At 34.0% G+C, this 20,779-nt stretch overlaps 1 protein-coding gene across 1 annotated transcript in view; it reads left to right on the top strand.

Moving 5' to 3' along the window:
• Positions 1 to 20,779, top strand: part of LOC128983014 (U4/U6 small nuclear ribonucleoprotein Prp4-like) — a 125,708-nt gene that overhangs the window by 48,502 nt on the left and 56,427 nt on the right. The window contains exon 5 of the mRNA XM_054402136.1: positions 19,067 to 19,271. Within this exon, the coding sequence (XP_054258111.1) occupies positions 19,067 to 19,271 (205 nt within the window). The remainder of the gene's footprint in view (positions 1 to 19,066; positions 19,272 to 20,779) is intronic.

Raw genomic sequence — 20,779 nt, 5'->3', positions numbered from 1 at the left:
CATAGTCCGATCATGCTGGTTCGCGAACTCGTTCTAATAAACGTAGGTTTACACGTTTGTACCAAATTTCATCATAATCGGATGATTTTTGCTCGAGTTATCGCGCTAACGGACACATATATAAATATAAATATATATATAATATGAATTGAATGGATGGTGTTTTTGGCCTCTAGGGAACTCAAAACAAAAAAGTAAATCGGTCCCGGGTCCAGATCTTACCATGAGTACTACGGTAATAGCTTATTCCCTATATGGGAAATTCGCTAAAACAAAATAAGGTGGATTCCTATAGTTTTTAAAGTATAAAATTATTTTTTATTTTTGTTTGTGTTTGACTTGAACTATACTTGACACAATCAAGTCAATATTAGAACAGTGTAATGACAAACACTGGCACAATGCATTACGAGCCGTATAAGCCGGTACCCGGTAATGCACGAGCAGAAACGCTACTGCTTTTGTTGATGTTCTGCAGGGATCCAGCTAACCAAAAATGTTTAGGGGCCAAACTATTACAATGCTAGGGTATTCTAAAGATTTTTCTACAAATTTCTAGTAGGCCTACTGTGTGTGATTTTCAGTTTCTAGGTTATTGCGGATAATTTTCTTTTACATTAAAAAACTAATAACTATAATCATCATTTAAAGTATTAATTTTAAGAAATTACAAATTACGTAATTATTCTTTCTGACTGAATAATATAATTATAATATATATATATATTATAATTATATTTAGAATTTAATTATAATTATATACAGGGTGTCCATAAAAAAAAGTTTCAGAACTGTAATATTACATGTCATCCATTCATCATTAACATTAATTTCTCTATTATTTTGTATATTGTCTCCCATAATGTTTGTTAATGCCCCTGATAATGTGTTATCAGCTATTTAATATGTTTCTCCTTGTTAATGTATTATTTTCTCCAATTTTGTTCATTGTTATATAATATCCCATCACCCCACAGAAATATCATCCTATTTTATGTTACAATATAATATTTATGCAAATTCTCACCATATCTATCCTGTGCTTATAAAAAACCAACAATAATCATTTACTTAGAATAATATATGACTGTAACTTACTTCTTCTTACTTCTTGGTACGTGCATCCAGCTTCAGGTAATGCCGACCGCACGGTGTCTCTCATATACAAGGTTGGCCAGTCTCCAGTAGGTGGGATCAGTTAGGATTCGTCCTAGAGTACAGTCAGGTTGGAGTCTCTTCTTCAGTTCATCTCTGATATCCAACTTGCGAGTGCAATGAAGGAGGATATGTTGCATCACCAACATCCATCATCCATCTTGTTTAAATAACTAAGGACAAATCTTCATCAGGGGTGCCCACAAGGGGGGGCTGTGACGCAGACTGCGTCATTAAAATTCTTGGGGGGGGGGTTGCAAAAAATTCAAATGGGGGGGAGTGGCTAAAGTTAATTGCAACAATGTTCAACGTGACGACAATCAAAATATATTATGAAATCACCAGATAGAAAGTCGATTAATTAATGACAATAGTTATATTATTGAATTCAATTAGAATTGGATTTTAGAATAGTTTAGGATTCGTGTAGGAAGTTATTATTCAAGATTAGCAAGACGGGCACGGAATGGCTCAACTGCTGTGATAGATAAAGATAACACGTGGTACAGACACGTCCAGCTACACCGCGACTCAGCAGAGAACTCTTTATTTATTTATTATCAACGGTTCCACCATTTTTACAATGTTAGTTAATAATAACAATCAAGACAGCTAGATATCAAATGACTTAAATAATGAACAATATATACAATCAATTAATAACAAAATTACAACTACAATCTATTTACAAACAAGACTTTGCAGTTTAATATTATAGGCTACATGCAAGTGCAATAATACCGAAAGATAATGGAATGCTCTTGATAATCAGTTGTTGACATAAAGCTCGTTAAAATACGATCAAGTAGCATAGGCTACAATACTTTACACTATTGTGTAGATACTCGATTACCTGAGTTAATAGGGAGGGGGGGGGGTAATGAAAAATAGGGTTAATCCAATATAGTATAAACACAGACGACAAACCCAGTAAAACACTGTAAACAGCCATTAACGTCACGATTTGCATTTTTATAAACGAAATTCAATATTGCACAATCATTATTGTGCAATAATGACATTTTAAATCATTTATCTTGGTTTAGTTGTACAAACGGCAACGTTTAAAATTATAGCTAACTCAAACTCGACTAATAACTAGCCAAACACTGCATTGCTATAAATAACGTAAATATTACACCTTAGAAAAAGTTATAAGCTACTGCTCATGATATACAGATAGGCTACCGGTAGGTGCTGTATCACAACATAGGAATTGATTGATAAGTAATAAAAAAGTGTAAAATTATATTTAGAGATAATAAAAACACTCTTAAAATAGAATGTAACTAGAACAATCTTGTTATTCTTTTTCTTTGTTCTTCTGTTCTTTATTAGGTTTCTCTTCAATTCATACGCAAATTCAACAAGTCGCCATATTTATTCCTACTCATTGTCCAATCACAGCCTTACTAAAGTTACCATGGTTACTAATCACTCAATCAACAGTTTACTAAGCATTATCGTCATCATTCCCCAGCTGTTGTATCTGAAATCTGTTGTAACCATCGATATATAAACACAAGTTGTAACATAGCGCACAGCAGAGAGAAGTGTGTAAAACGGAGCACACGATTGTTGGCGCAAGCGTTGTTTCCATTTCATTTTCATCGAATGAGCTGTGATGTTTCCAAAGGCAGGGAGAGGGGGTCGTTATATCAAGAGAAAGACGCTGACAATTCGTTAAGCAGAGGTTACGAACGCTATATAGATATTCTGGCAATAAAAAATTCCTTAAATTGAGGTGACTTATAAAACTCTAATTTTATTTAGGCCTATATAGAAAGATAAGTTTTCCAGTCCTGTACAACACTGATGCACGGTCTTTTCCCGGTAATTAAAATTCAAGTACAACTTGATACACACAGAATCTCCAGTTGCTGAACTGGATGATGGCTAGTTATTTAATTTACAGTTACATATTAGTACCGGTGATAAATCAAACCCGGTATGTAAGCCAAAGCCACACGGTTATTAATCTCACTTGGTTTTGGATTTGCTAACAAAAGTGATCGGAAATGGTTACAAACGTGATCGGAAATGGTTAGGGCCACAGAGCCACAGAAAACATACTAGTATGTTTTCTGTGACAGAGCATAGACTAAAATATAGAGGTGGCACTTGCCGTCTGAGTGAAGCAGGCTTCTCGTACCAAGATGGCGGCCGGCCTGGTCTGCATTTACATTTAAACCATTATATTGTTACTAACAATATAGTTACCATGGAAACCACCAATCAATATTTACTTTTAAAACTCTCACCTCAGAACTTTGAAAGCCCGCGGGGCAGAGTCCTAGGTCAATATCGAAGGGAGGATAGTTCTATATGTATCATCGAAGTGGTATATTCATCTAATTCATAAAGTAGCATAGAATAACACAGTAGTAATGACACAGTGTTTTCAAAGTTCTGAGCCCGACTCTCTTACCAAGATGGAGAAAATCGGCTTCACTACTGGTATAGCTGTAGGTGTAGGTATAGGAGTGGTGACTCTATATTTATTCTATGCTCTGTGGTTAGGACCTACACAGTATTCGTAAACAACATTTATGTAAACATATCGATATCACTGACAGCTAGAAATAGAAATCTTTATCAAAACAGCCCTTCGTAATTTCATATATGATGTGTTCTCTTAACAGATTATTAGTATTTCATAAATGACGTATAGTAAACATGGAGAGAAAAACTTGAAAAATCACACAAAATTGGGTTTTTGATCGTCCGTTATTTTATTTCCAAAATAGTGAGGCCATATTTTAATGGCTAAGAACACTCTCTCCAATCCTGTGAATACAATTAAACCATTAGAATCATAATCGGTACTCAAGTTTTCTTTAGAGTAGGCATAATCATAGACATAATTTGTCTATGGTAAAATGCCTTCTGGGCCGTGACAGACGGACATAAATTGAGATAAGACGTGTTTCAACTTCTTCAATGTATAAAACGTAAAAATAACCAAAAATATGTATAATTCTGTGCAACGTACAGACAAAACTATATTTTTATTTATATAGTTTAACTGGGTTTGAATTTTCAATATCTAAAAAAAATGTATAAAATGTCTTAGTTTTACAAATAATGCTGGGTGGGGGAATAATGTTTCTCATTTGTTGGGGGGGGGGGGGGCTGTTGCTCAATGGGGGGGGGTGCGTCATGAGTCTAGGGGGGGATGGGCACCCCTGTCTTCATTGGACATTTTGAATCAGCATAGGCCCAATTATAACTTAACTCATCAAGATATACATATTTCAAATTGAACTTTTATTCCAAATTTAATCTTCAAATCTTATTTTATTCCATTAAATTCAGTGAAACCATTTGGAATCTTTCTTTGGACATTGACATATTACAATATAGCATCATAAACCTAGCCTATTTCAGAACAATAATTAAATCATCTGCATTTTAAATAATGCCTAATATATCATTCGAACCGGCACGACCACCCCTCCCTGAGATCAAGAGTTTATATTAGGTATATTATATTTAAATATTAATCACTTCAGAAGAAACCAACCCAATATAACTATTATAGCCTAGAATCTTTTTATCCACTTTGGAAGCTCCACCATTTTGTAAATTTACCATTGTTAGACCCTATAGCTAATTCAACCAATAACTTATCTTATATTTGTATTTCACTAATAAATTTCATATTGTAACTTACCAAATCTATTTAGGCTATTCTTAAAATAATTCATATATTATAAGATTAAGATAAAGACTTATCTCATTAGGCAGAAATAAAACACAAGTTAGGAATTATCTTTATTAAGAAATGACTTTGAGTTCAAACGTGGGCTAAATTAATAGCCAAAGGAATTTTGTAGGCCTAAGTTAATAAATAAATCTATAGAAAGCTTTATGGTGTGTAGCAGAACTTTGGAAAATGAATCCTCATACTAAAAGGAAGAAAAAAGTGCATGTGAAGGTATGTCCGAAAATGCATATTTACCCAGTTTACCGCCATTTTGTTTTTTATACAAAAATATTTTTATCTGAGAAGTTTTTCATTCGATGATTATGAAATTTGGTAACCATGTTAACATACACAAGACCTATAATAGAAAAAATAATAAAGTTGTTCCGATTTGAAATTTCAAAACGGCGGCCGTTTGAATTTTTCCAACTTAAATAACTCAAAAACGGCTAATTCTATGAAAAAATTTCAAGAATACTTTTTTTGCATTTTCAATTCCCTACCAAGCGATACCAAGATCAAAAAGATCGGACAAAAGATAACTGAAATATAAAGTTTTTTTGTGTAAAAACTAAGGCAAAGTTAGTCGGGGAACCCTTAACTTTTCCTTATTTTTACACAAAAACGTTATATTTCAGTTATCTTTTGTCTGATCTTTTTGATCTTGGTATCGCTTGATAGGGAATTGAAAATGCTAAAAAAAGGTTTTCTTGACATTTTTTCATAGAATTAGCCGTTTTTGAGCTATTTAAGTTGGAAAAATTCAAACGGCTGCCATTTTGAAATTTACAATCGGAACATCTTTATTATTTTTTCTATTATAGGTCTTGTGTATGTTAAACATGCTTACCAAATTTCATAATCATCGAATGAAAAACTTCTCAGATAAAAATATTTTTGTATAAAAAACAAAATGGCGGATAACTGGGTAAATATGCATTTTCGGACACATCTTCACATTAACTTTTTTCTTCCTTTTAGTATGAGGATTCATTTCCCAAAGTCCTGGAACATTTTTTTATGGACACCCTGTATAGAATAATTATATAGATATTTTAATGCGTAAAACATTCTCGGATAACCGGGGCTCAGATAATCGAGAGTCTACTGTATGTATATGTTTTAATTTAATTTGGCGATTTGTTTATTTCATATTACGCTATTAAAATTTCAATCAAAAAACACCTTTAATGCCTAATAATAATGCCTTCCCTGTAGCAGCAAACCTATGTACTCATTTAAATTAATGTTATTCAAATATGAAATAAATTCGACAATTTTAAGGGAATATTTTAGTGGAAATCTAGCTAGGTAAATGGAAATTTGCTTAGGCTGCAGGTTTGCTGCAGGGGTGGGTATTAATATTACTATTTAGCTTTTAAGTATTTCATACTGTATTGTCAAACCCTATAATTTTATGATGTAACTAGTAGAGTACCCGTCCTTCGTACGGGGTTGGCATATAAGTACAAAATGCTTATTGCAGTTATGGGTGAGGACATGGTTTAAGAAAGTTTGGTTTTTTTGTTCAACCACTGCCCCTGAACCATAGAAAAAAGTAAAGGTCTCATTGTGTACCACAGCTTTTTGTTGCTAGTTGGTTCAAATTAGCTGTTGGCATAAATGCAAAAAATAATAGTGCTGCACCATGTAGGTAAACCTTAAAACCTGTTAATGCTATTTAATATCATAGAACTAACTTGTGTAGTTGAAACAGCTGACAAAATTATTTAATTCCTTTGGGATATAATTTTTATGAAACTTTTCAAATTTATTTATTTTATACTAAGCTAATAGTATTTTCCTAAAATCACACTTCGTAACCCTCCCTGTAGCAGCATAACCTAGATACTCGTTAAACCTAATGTTATTGAATTAGATTTTATTGAAAATAGGCTGCAGGTGTGCTGCGGCGGTGGAATTATGGAATTGTAATTGATGTAGAAAGAAGACTTGTGGTAGTACATGATTAACTCTAAGTTATATAAGATACTAAAAAAATCAATCCCGTCAGTCCCAATTAGTAGTGTCGGTCGCTTAAAAATTTGACGGGCCCTACTGCAACCAGCACTACTATTCGTATTCGCTAGCAGCTATACCTGTGCCTTGCAATGGGGTCAGTATGCAAAAGTGTTAATGCTGGTTCTTTGAAAATGCCAAATGGTTTCACTCCCTACCATTTATTTTAGAAACGAAATTGGAACTTTTTTAGCCTACTTAACTTGATAATAGTAATATAGGTCTAGTACTTATTAGTAAACTCATACTGTGAATACTTATTTAGGCTACCTAGGATACAAAACCAATAATATATTTTAAGGTATAATAAAAGAACCTGTTTGGACTGTAAACGAAAAGCTATCACAATAGTTCCAAACCTGTCAATAGTGTAGTTTTCTAACTTATTTTAGGGAAATGACAATTAGGAGGTTTGCTGCAGCAGGGATATTAAATTACTGTTTACACAAAAATAAATCTAAAACATAATTCTCATACAACTCAGGATAAGGGCCTAGGCTGATACCATGGTGACACCAAGGGTTGATAGGGCAATGCTTGTAGAATCTTAATTATTTCCTATATCCATGAATAATTTCTTTTTACAATGAAATATTCACAGTAAAATGTTATTACAGCATATCACAAATATTAGAACAGACTCAGTATAGGGAATAGATTATAAACATAAACAAATGATGTGAAAGAATCCTATTATAATGAAATGACATTAACATATGGCTTGACAGCTCCATTTAAGTAATTTAAAATAATGTTTACATTCAGGCTGGTGACATAATTATTTTATATATGATCTTTACCCTCTCTGTTCTAAAATTTGTGCAGTATTTAAATAAATGTTTGAACCAGCTGTGTGGAATTGTGAAATCAAAATTAATTTGACAGTTAGTTCTGCTTGTTTACATTTTTAAACTTTGTAGGTTTGTACTTTGTTACCATGGATACCATCAATCAATATTTACTTTTAAATCTCTCACCTCAGATTTCTGAAAGCCCACGGGGCAGAGCCCTAGGTCAATATCGAAGCGGGAATAGGTCTATATGTATCCTCAGAGCTGTAGCTTCATTTGTGTGCAATTTGAGCCCAGTAGGTTCAGTAGTTTTTGAGATTAGCTCATACAAACACACACACACACAGACACCACCTCTTCTTTATAATAGTAATATATACAGGGTGATTGATATAAGTGTGCCAGCCGTTTTATTCAAAAACTATAAGAGATATCAAAAAAAGTTAAATGGTAAGTGCCTTGGATTTTTTATTAAAAAAATTGTAGTTAAGTCAAAAAATTTATTTTAGCCGCCATTTTTCCAATATGGCCGCCAACTTTGATTTTTCTTACGGAACACCCTGTATTTTATGATGTATTCTGGTAGAAAATGTAATTTTAAGACGATTTTATTCTTGTGATTTTTTTCATAAACCTAACCGTTTCAAAGATAATAATGGTTTAAGTTGAGAAATTTTGAATGGTTTTCGAATAAAACAGCTGGCTTGCTTGCTTAGGCCTGTATCGAAACTCTTTCTCATGCAAAAATTTCAAAACTTTAACCATTATTATCTTTGAAACGGTTAGGTTTATGAAAAAAATCACAAGAATAAAATCGTCTTAAAATCACATTTTCTACCAGAATACATCATAAAATACAGGATGTTCCATAAGAAAAATCAAAGTTGGCGGCCATATTGGAAAAATAGCGGCTAAAATAATTGTTTTGACTTGACTACAATTTTTTAAATAAAAAATCCAAGGCACTTACCATTTAACTTTTTTTGATATCTCTTATAGTTTGCGAATAAAACGGCTGGCACACTTATATCAATCACCCTGTATATATACAGGGTGAATCTTCTAAGCTGTCCTAAACAGATTACAGACGAATGGCTTGACATACAGGGATGAAACAAAACTTTTCCCCACTAATTCATACCCAAGGAACAACGTAAAAATATTTTTACCATTTTTAAAATACAGGGTGTTCAAGAAACTGGGGGTAATGGGTTCGAATTTCAGAGTTTTTAAATGTAAACATATGTCATATTATGCATCATTTTAAAGCTCTAGACTAGACAAACAATTTAGTGAAAACAGAACTCATTTATCTTTGTCCGTTTCAAAATGACGGCCATGTTTATAGAAAATATTGATACTTACAGAATACCCTGTATCTTGAAAACCACTAAACCTATTTTCGTTCTGTTTGAAAATTCTTAGTCCTCGTAGGTTCAGCTTTAATTTGATATACAACAAGTCAACATTTTAAAAACTAAATATTTTTTCTATGATTTTAATTTTTTTTTAAGTTGGTAGCCTTGTAAATGGAAATTTTTAAATGGCAACATATGTAAAATTGTGTATCATTTTTAAGGTGTCCTACCGTCTTTGATCGTTTTCTAGTAATTAACCAAAAACTCCAATTGCCCATATAAAACCCATGCTAAACGTGCAGTACTGAAGATTAGTGGATGCAGTTACACTTTTCCCATGATACTGTGCGTTTAACATTAGTTTTATATGGGCAATTGGAGTTTTGGGTTAATTAATAGAAAACGACCAAAGATAGGCGGTAGGTTTAAATTTAAAAGTTGTTTGTTTTTACAAGACCAACACAAAAAAATGATACACAATTTTACATATGTTGCCATTTAAAAATGTTCATTTACAAGGCTACCAACTTAAAAAAAAATTAAAATCATAGAAAAAATATTAAGTTTTTTAAATGTTGACTTGTTGTATATCAAATTGAAGCTGAACCTACGAGGATTAAGAATTTTCAAACAGAACGAAAATAAGTTTAGTGGTTTTCAAGATACAGGGTATTCTGTAAGTATAAATATTTTCTATAAAAATGGCCGCCATTTTGAAACGGACAAAGATAAATGAGTTCTGTTTTCACTAAATTGTTTGTCTAGTCTAGAGCTTTAAAATGATGGATAATATGAAATATGACATATGTTTACATTTGAAAACTCTGAGATTCGAACCCATGACCCCCAGTTTCTTGAACACCCTGTATTTTTAAAATGATAAAAATATTTTTACGTTGTTCCTTGGGTATGAATTAGTGGGGGAAAATTTTGTTTCATCTCTGTATGTCAAGCCATTCGTCTGTAATCTGTTTAGGACAGCTTAGAAGACTCACCCTGTAGAATAGATGACATTTTGTTCCCATCTCCTTTATTGAGTGGTGACGATATGACAGATCACAATTCAGGCCCGGTCTGGCTCCATTGGAGGCCCTCGGCTAGATGTTGATTTGAGGCCCCAGCCAGAAATAAAACAAGGACCATGGGGTGCTCTCACGGCAACAATTAGTTAGCATATATGTTTGCTGCATGCCGCAGGTGCATAAAAGGGGCCTAATGTGGTTTTAAATTATTAAAAGTTTTTGATAATAATTTTGATTAAATTAATAATTGCTAAATTTCTATAAATTAAAATCTTTGTATTTATAAATTTAATTCCAAGGTATCAATCAATTTAAATTTGATATAGGTACAATTTGCTCGTATTTCTATTCACCTCTACAGCTGCCATAAAATTTAAAGGTCTATTCTTAAAATTATTATAAGTCTTCAATTTAAAAACAAGACCAAAACCTATATAGTTCTTGGAGTTTTTGCCATACATGGTAAAAAAGCATATCACGTACCACTTTTGAATTTTGAATACATCTATGAATGGACCACATTTACTGTTTACTAGTGGCTTGTAGGGACATAAGTCCCTAAAAAGCTCAAATTTAAAACAACTTTTTGCAATACCGTTATTTAAATAAACTCAGAATAACATTATCTATGTGTCAGAATAGGCATCCCTACACCATATCTTTTGTGTAAAAACCAGTTTGTTGTTCTTCTTTGTTTGCTTTTGTTGATGTCATTTTCAATAAATAATTTGAACCACTCCAGTGTTTTAACATGAAAAGGCAGCAAACATATCATTGTTTGTGAATAAATACTGGTTTACTAAGGTAGCTTTGGTCTTGTGGTTAATGAGGATAAATAAAAGCTTCCCTGTTTGGAATTTTAAAAATTCATTGGAGGTTTGCCTTCAGATGAATTGAAGATGCCTGCAATTTCATCTGCAGTAGGCTTATTATACCTACGACGATCCATATTTATCCTGTCTACAAACCTAAGTTCTAATTCACTGTCACCTTGTACAACCATTTCTTCCGAAGCTCTTTTGTAAATTTGTGCAAATGGATTTTCTAATAGAATTTCAGCTAGTTTTGACAATATTTCAGGTTTTAAGTCACTAATTTCTCGACGCCTTTGACGAATTTCTGTTGCTGTTGATGTGTCAATAATGTACAATTGGCCATACATGGGGTCTTCATCATGTTGAGGCAGCAAATCTGAGATTGAACGATAAATCTGTCCTTGAATTTTGAAACAGTATGGTCCTTTTCCTGGAATAACTTTCTTACTGGCTGAAAAATAAGCAAAAGCCATCGCACTGTTGCATTGTTGAATGAATTTATACAGTTGTGGGCTCTCGTCAAACAAACTTTTAAGTTCTACATTAGTTTTTGACTGAGGAAGGTTAATAAGTCCGTTATGGCAACATGTCATAAAATGATTATTCGTTAGTTCTTCTCTAAAATGAAGAGCACTACATTGAATGCACTCTTGGTCCAGTAATCCTGCATCATGGATCTTTACATTTCTCTCGTCTACCATGGGTCTCCTAAAAAGGGGTTGTAACATATCTTGATTAAGTTCGTCATTATCTACTCTTGCTCTCCTACGCGCACTGTCATTCCTATGAACAGTTCCCCGCCTTTGTGGTATTCCCCTGGCGTTCATATTAATTACAGTACTTATAATGAAAAGAATATATATCCTGCAGCCTACATACCAAAACATCTTGAATCCCTGGTGATTTTATAAAAGTATGATCGAATATGATTACTCTACGTTGTATATTCACTGCACTAAAAAAATTTACTTACGAAGGAATGCAAATACACCATTTTAGAACCAATAACATTTATAGGTTATTTTAGTTGTATATATTTACACAACCTTAACCTTAAAACGTGTAGAAATATAAAGAAAACAACATCATTTAAAATAAACTTGAACATATGATTTAAAAATAAAAACAAAACAGAAGTTAGATTTAATTTTGACTCTTTGATTATTCATACAGAATATTTATTCTATGTCGTTTATTCCTTTAACACGACAATAACGTAAAAGCATGAAAAAATGAAACTTGAGTATATGATTTAAATATAAACAAAGAATTTTCCTACTAATCTTCAATATTTCAGTTTTATTGTAGTATACATTTCATAGTTGACTGGCTAAAAGTAAACCAAATGCGTGTATTGATCACTGTTTTCAGATCTGTGGCACAGCTGTTTTAATTTCAAAAGATGTAAACAAATTAAACCCCATGTTGTTTTAATGGGAAAAGTTTTATTCTGTTGCGAATTTGTGGTAAAAAAATAAGAAAAATGAATAGTTTTCCCTCAAAATTCACGTCAAGACCTTTAAAATAAGACTCCTCCCATCCTTCTACGGCCATCCAGTCACTCACAATTTCTTTACAAAAATTTGACTTACGGAATTATATATATAGATCACACACTTTACTCCATAGTTGTACTTCAGCAACAAAGACAAACAGAAATAATCAAAAGTATTTTAATTTAAACGTTGTAAGGCTTACAAAAAACTTCTGATGATTTCCGCCTGCCTGTTTGCGACTTCTCATTGTTAGCAGAATCAGAACTGAAACCAGCTAACCTGCTAACCATAAGTTCAAACAGTTTGACTTAAATTTGTTTTTATTTTGAAATATTTCCTACCCATTTTTATTTTACTTGCGCCACTTGGGTGCACACGTTTCATTTTATAAACTGAACGATTCACGTGTTAGTAATCTTTCAAACAATACGTCATAACCCACTACGTAGGAATGACTGGAAACAGTCATCGGTGGTTAAACTAGTTGTAACACCATACTCGACCTTTTGGTGTTGAGATGAGGCTGACTGGTCGAATAAAATCAGTTGTAGATAAACTGACGGATAGGAATTGGGAACAGTTTTTAGGGATGATATACATAAAATGTAATTGCATTTATTTTTGTTGTTTAAAAAATATAAAATTGCCAAGACACTGTGTTTTATACTGATGATTTAGATTTTAATGCATGTAGTAAAATCTGTTTTAAAAACCAGGTAACAAATAAATAGGAATATTTGTTTTACTGAGTTAGAGACATTAGGCCTACTGAATAATTTAAATCTTGCAGTCGTAATAAACTAAAAATGTTTAATTAATTGTAAATGTTGTCATTCTATTACGTTTTATACCAAAGTAACAAAACAAAATATTAATGCAAATGACAACAAACAATAGGAATCAAGCGGGAAAACTCCAATGTTTAAAGTAAAATTATATTCGATAATTTTCTTTGCAATGACTGAAACCACTGCACCGATTGAACGCCACCAGTTGTTTTTGTAGTGGAATTCTCTCGGTTTTTCATTCGACTGAAAAAAAACCACTGGTTTTAAAAACAACCGATTGACAAATTGACTAGTCGATAGTTTTTTCCAGTCAGTTGTCCCATCACTATACTAGTACAAGCGCTAAGCTGTCTGCTTGAGTCCAGACACCAGACATATCGCAGACGCGCCGGCACGGCAATGTCTCGTCACTACCGCGGAGTGCTGGGCGCTGAGGTGATTCGAACGGTGCGTTGCAGTGAGATCGGTGACTATCCTCTAGTACCAACTGACTATCACTGTACTTAGGGGCTACCCCTAACTGTAATTCAATTAAAAAAAGAGTATTGTTTATTAAAAATTGTTTTTGCAAGACTATGTCGCTGTGAAACAGTTAACACGTTCGCTATCGAGCGACGCACATTTGCGTCGCTCAGGTCACTCCTACAGACTAAAAGGAATGATCATGACGTTCCTTACAGACCAAGTGATATAGGAATAACATTACCGACAGACCAAAAGAGAAATATCGTTTAAATGGACTAATTGACTTCATAATAACCTTAAGTGAATTAGTTAGCAATAAATATTGTTTTTATTTTACGTTATGAGCAAATTTTAAAACGCCGCATATATGCGTCGGTCAGTCTATTTAATGAAATCCAGTTAAAAAGAAGATTACATTTTCGTTTCAATAGACCAGGCGACGCACGTAAGCGTCGTCGTAAATTTGGTTGTTTCAAGCTTTTACACAAACAAATAAAGAAACTCCGCTAAACACTAGCCAAAACTGCAAAGGTTATAACGTTTACATCTGTTCTGTGATGTCGCGGAATACACAATGTAAAAAACAATGTTGCCAACTGTTGTGTGACGTAACCAATCGTCATATCCACAGACCAAGCGACGCACATTTGCGGCAGATATCCCTCTAGACCGATACGATAAAATCCGGGCTTTTAAATAGACCGTTGCTAAGAAATACGCTGTTTAATAACATTAGAACACCGACGCAAATGTGCGTCGTTAGTCTATTTCAATGTGACCAGCTGACGCAAATATGCGTCGGTGGTCTATTGTGAGAAACGAGTCGACGCACAATTGCGTCGCTGGTCTATGCCCCATATAATTCCATATAATTGCTGGTAAATTCCATATAATTGTGGTAGCGAACGTGTTAAACAACATATTTTTTTATTATAACTAAATTTTTTTGAATTGATTTTTTGGCTTTTGGAGGCCCCCTTAATCCGGAGGCCCTCGGGGATCGCCGACCAGCCACCCTGGCCAGACCGGGCCTGGATCACATCGTCACATTATACTTCACTGTCACCTCAACAGAAGATTTCTTCTAAAAATTTGTAAATGGGCTCGATATGTTACAGGGTCAACACAATGATTCCGTCGTTTTTTTATTTCATACAAATTTGTCCTAAGGTATGTCTTTTTAAATGTCTTTTTCAAGAGTTGTTAGCCTCCGGATTACGTTTGAATATTTATAATGGTTTAAATACCTGCATTCAGTAATCCAAAATGTTGCTTGTGGCAACTATAGTTTCAATTCACAGGGAATCATCAATTCACCACCCAGGCGCGTCACCTGTCTTGTGTCTCTGAGTATTCGGTATTTTTAATGTTAAATGTCCGTCTTTCAATATGCGTATTCGTGTTCCATGTACTTAGTTTTTAAATGACGACCTTCATATACGGAGATGAATAACGACGCCGTGTACGGCCTGAAGATGATTCCCTGTGAATTGAAACTATAGTTGCCACAAGCAACATTTTGGATTACTGAATGCAGGTATTTAAACCATTAAAATGTCTCCTTAAAAATATCACATTTATTCCCTATTTAAATAGCATTAATTAGTTTAACGGGTACTTAGGTTTGCTGTAACACAAGAGTAAAACAGTCTCTTTTTGTAAATTGTTAATAGTTTAGTATGAAATAAATGCATTTTCCAAATTTGATCAAAATATGTTCATTAACTAACACGTTCAGTGCTGACTACATCAATTGATGTAGTCGCGCCACAAGCTCTCCTATCGGCATACATCAATTGATGTAGTTGCGCAACCAGCACTACATTAGTTCAATATGAGCTAATTGCCATTGCCGGGGAACGTTAAAATTTAAAATCGTTGCTAGCCTGTAGCTTAGAATGTGAGCTTTGTTTTGGTGTAGGTTGGTACTCAAATTTCCAGTAAAATCCCGTCTGACAATGCTTTTGTCCCGGTTTCGGGGATTTTCTCTCTTCAAGCCACATTACAAAGACACTGACACTGATCCAGGCAGTGCTGCTACCGTAGGGTGTTTCAGGGAACTACGTCCACTCTCTGGGTAACGTAGTACAATCACCGCTACTCTTTTGTTATTCGTCAGATTGAAATATTTGAATGCCAATTGCGTTTGCTGTTACGGTGCCGAGGCGGTGAGCGCCTGTTGGAATGCCTACTGCACTTAACGTGTTAACAAGCAAACTACAACAGTTTACTTATCCTCCATAAAAATAACATTGGAATTTTACATTTTTTCAAACTTTTTTATTTTCCCTGTAACCATTAGGCGCATTATAACGCTTCAATATACTAAATTATTTGTGTTTTTTTTAAGCTCTACAAAATGGTTTTGAAAGAAATTGTTAAATTTTATGTTTTTAGGGTCAAAAAATTGGTAAAACCAATTTTTACCCCATAAAAACCCCCCCTAAACCCCTGTTTCCATAGTCCAATCATGCTGGTTCGCAAACTCGTTAGAATAAATGTACATAATTTTTGTAATTTGTCTTTGTACCAAATTTCATCAAAAACAGATCATTTTTGCTCAAGTTATCTTGCTAACAGATTTTACATATATGAATTTAAATGGATGGTGTTTTTGGCCTCTAGGGACCTCAAAACAAAAAAGTAAATTTGTCTCGGGTCCAGGTCTTACCATGAGTACTACGGTAATATAGCTTATTCCCTATGGGAAATTCGCTAAAAAGTGAATACTTGTACATTCTTATTTGTACATAAATTTAACTCAAGGTTGTGTGATATTGATAATAGTACAATGATTCTGTCACTAATTAATTGGATCTTGAAGTGTCATCAGTTTTGTAGATAGTTTAAAACCACAGGTTTTTTTATCATTTGTGTATTGGTAGTTTTAAAGGAATTTGGATTTTTAAATAATTATAACTTATTGGATCAACTACAATGTTATGATAGGACTCAACCCCATTTTTTAACCGACTTCCCCACTACCAACAAAAGGAGGAGGTTCTCAATTTGTTTGTGGCGATTTTTTTTCTTCTATGTATGTTCACCAATTTCTCTGTGATTCTTTTACCGATCAGTGTGGTTCCACCACCAAAATAACCAGGAGAGTTTCTATTTGGTACCTTATATATTATGTTTAAGAATAATATTTGTTTCGGTGAAAAATTCTGAAAACCTTAAATATTCAACATTTATTTTGTTTACATTTGTGCAGATTGTTTACATTTGTGCAGAGAAGGCAATAAATAATAATAACATTCCTACAGCTGTTAGTTGAAACCATTTAAATGAAGCTACAGACAATTCTTCATGAAACAGTTGCTTCATATTGATCAATAAACTATTTCTTGCCATGGAGCCTAAATGAATTACATTGAGAAAAATGCATTTTGTTTTGGTTACTATAAAAAATGTATTTTAACGTTTGACCTGATTTGTGTATACAGTAATTCTGTTTTTAGTATTGAATATTCTGACTTACAAAAACATGTATGTTTCAGTGAATAGCTGTATGATATTGACAAATAAAGGTGTACTGTGAAAACCAAAGCATTGGTAAAACAGGTCTAAATATAAATTAAATGCAATTATTCCTTACACGACCTAAGAAGTGACAGTGCATAATCGTCAATTGTCTTAAAAGTGTTAAATATTTTAATTACTAAACATGCATTTGCAAATGTGGAATGTTTATTGATATTCTCTACCCAGTTACTATATCATATCAATACTATTATGCCTGCTTCGGAAAGTCCTAGAGGAAGATGATTTGCAATTTCGACTAGGCTATATCTTGATCAAACAAAACCACCTACATGGCTTGCACCACTTTTAGCTGAACCAATCTTTCATATACATATTTCATTTGCAGATGTGGAATGTTTATTAATATTCTCTACGCAGTTACTATAACATATCAATACTATTATGCCTGCTTCGGAAAGTCCTAGAGGAAGATGATTTGCAATTTCGACTAGGCTATATCTTGATCAAACAAAACCCCCTACATGACTTACACCACTTTTAGCTGAACCAATCTTTCATATAATATTTTCCAAAGGTACTATACGTGTTAACGACCAATTTTCCACTTTTGAGAGATTTTTTAGTGCTGGTAGCTGAGGAATAACTTTCATATTGTTCCAAAAGGCTTGAGACGTTACTGTATTTCTTTTTATAATGTAGAAGTACTCCGATTGCAGGAAACGATGATGTCTGACATTTCAATGTATCTAAAAAAGACAATTAGTTTTTCATTAGGCCTAATGTAATGGACAACTCTTTCTTTCTTAAGGAATATCTAAAAATGTGTATTTTCATACCCATTGATTATGTAACCTGAACAGGTGACTCAAGCAGTTTTAAAATAATGATTGTTCTGTGGAACTTTAGATTGTTTCAAACAGTTTTGCTTATCAAAAAACCTCAAGTACATAAAAAATTATACAGTCACTAAAAATCATGAAATAATTGATTTTTGTAAAAAAATACAACCGACTTCAAACACTCTAAAAAGAATGAAATATTTCAATAAAGTAAACTTTTGTATTAGGCAAGCTCACGTATTTCAAGTCGGCGCAGCTCAAACTGCAAATATGATTGAAATTGAATACTGTGTGTGTATTTTGAAAATCAATAAATTGTAGCTGGATAACATAAATATATAAAAAACATACTGAACTGTTTTGTTTATATATTAAAGGAAATATTTTCTTGTATTTTATGTTTACTTCACAATAAATGCATTATGAAAATAACACACACAAATGTTCTATATGAATAGGAAAATAATTTAGTTTGATATTATGATAGGGAAAAGAAGCTAGTTTAGTATTTTACTTTTCCAAGTTAGAAACATTTAAATGCGTTATAATCTTTTTAAAGATACTCGTTAATACCACTATAATGCCGATCTCTGATTACGGTAATAAAATAACACTTAACGCATAACTATGAAAAATACATGCAGATTAACACCTTTAGTTATAGATAGTCACCTGCAATATGGACACCCTCTTTAAATTTTGTATAAAAAATCATCATAGAGCCGCGCCGACTTAAAATACATGAGCTTGTCTAGGCCTAATACAAAAGTTTACTTTATTGAAATATTTCATTCTTTTTAGAGTGTTTGAAGTCGGTTGTATTTTTTTACAAAAATCAATTATTTGTATTACTAATAGCAAAATAAATGTAATAAACTCGTTAAATCCATTCTTACAGTGATTTTTTTTTCATTTAATTAATAGTCCAACTAGAGGTAAAAACTGCCTAGACAATGTGTTTGTTAACCACAAATCTGCTAAGCCCTCTTTTTTAAGTTTGTTAGATATCCTCAAAGGTGGCCAGCTTGAGAAGCCATAAAACACACACAGTAACCCGGCTGCCTTCATTCTTGAATATGTCACATTTACTCTACATAAATATTAATGTTGGAGTTTTGTGTTGAAGAGTATTCTTTGCCGAGAGCTCAACACAGACTAAAGGCAGCTCAAGAAGAAGCTGGACTCCCAGAAGCAACTGTGACAGCAAGGAAGCAAGAACTGCAAAAGTTTATCACATCACTGACTATTTATTGTAGTCAGATCGGTGATACAAGGCCTTTGTCTTATTGCAGCTTTAGTCCAGACTCGACCATGCTAGCAACATCTTCTTGGTCAGTATCAGAAACCTCTGTATTGCCTTATCCTCCAATGTTTATCTTAAACTTGCTGTCCATCATTTTTGTAAGACTGATAGTTAACACAAAGGTCTAGTAAGACTTTTTATTCTTATTATGATGTTTAATAAATTTAAAAATAATTATAGTGTTCCTGAATCATTGATGGTAATGTTAATACAACTGATTTACATTTACAGTATTGTCTTTAATTTCCCATTAGCTCTGTTAATTTTCCACAATGTAGCACCTTTAAAATATTCAAAATTTTTCTTTGAATATTTACAGAAGTTATGGTTATTAATGACTTTTACATTTTCCAAATACTGTAGCCCCTTACTAAATTTGTCCATAGAAAAGATCCATATCCATAGTATAAGTTTGTACTGCTGTATGGTGCGATCTTTATGCAGTGGCGGATTTACCTACGGCGCCGCCCCTAGGCCCGTTCGGCCGGTCGCCCCTTTGTGTTCCGCGATTGAGGAAAGGTTTCAGCGTAAAAGCAATATTAAACTTCCCGTTGGCATGCTTATTACTGCATTTTCCAGGAAAAACATAGTCACTATATGAGTAGGGCCTACTTTATATTAAATTTGTATTAATAGGTTTTAAGAAAAACATATATTTTGTTGTTGAGACAAGAATTTAGGGATGGACGGGTCCCGAAATTTCGGGAATTTTTCGGGAAAAAAATATTCTCGATTATCGGGACGGGATTACATTTGACTCGGGAATTTTTGGGGACGGGATTTGGTCCGATCGTTGGCGATTTTTCCGCTTCGCGAGTGCCGATAACGCCGTTATTGCGAGCGATAGGTCCGCGAACGCAGGAGACGAAGTCATTTCGACGATTACGCCGTGACCGCGTAGTCATAACGACGATCGCGCCGTGGCCGCGATTATTGGACCGACGATCGCACCGTGACCGCGAGTCATAACGACGATCGGGCTGTGACCGCGGAGTCATAACGACGATCGCGCCGTGACCGCGGAGTCATACCGACGATCACGCCGTGACCGCGACTCATGACGACGATCGCGCCGTGACCGTGGAGTCATACCGACGATAACCCCGTGACCGCGGAGTCATACCGACGATAACCCCGTGACCGCGAGTCATACCGACGATCGCGCCGTGACCGCGAGTCATGACGACGATCGCGCCGTGACCGTGGAGTCATACCGACGATAACCCCGTGACCGCGGAGTCATACCGACGATCGCGCCGTGACCGCGAGTCATGACGACGATCACCCCGTGACCCGCGAGTCACAAGTTTCTATAGGTACCTGTAAATTGTTACCCATTTTTTGGTTTTTATAGATCAGTGCCACAAATGGTAAAAATTGATTTTGTATGTATTTTTTGGTAACTGCAATACAGTACTTTCTTTTTATGCACAGAAAAAAAATCCTGTCCCGTCCCGTCCCGAAAATTGGGAAGGAAATAAAAATCCCGTCCCGAACTAAAAATTCAATCCCGTCCATCCCTAATAAATATGAATA

Source organism: Macrosteles quadrilineatus, unplaced genomic scaffold (assembly GCF_028750875.1).
Source record: "Macrosteles quadrilineatus isolate MER2022 unplaced genomic scaffold, UCM_ALF_1.0 Scaffold_1__1_contigs__length_201487025, whole genome shotgun sequence".
Lineage (NCBI taxonomy): Eukaryota > Metazoa > Arthropoda > Insecta > Hemiptera > Cicadellidae > Macrosteles > Macrosteles quadrilineatus.
Note: the sequence above shows the minus strand (reverse complement) of the source record. Positions and strands in the feature narration are given on the sequence as shown.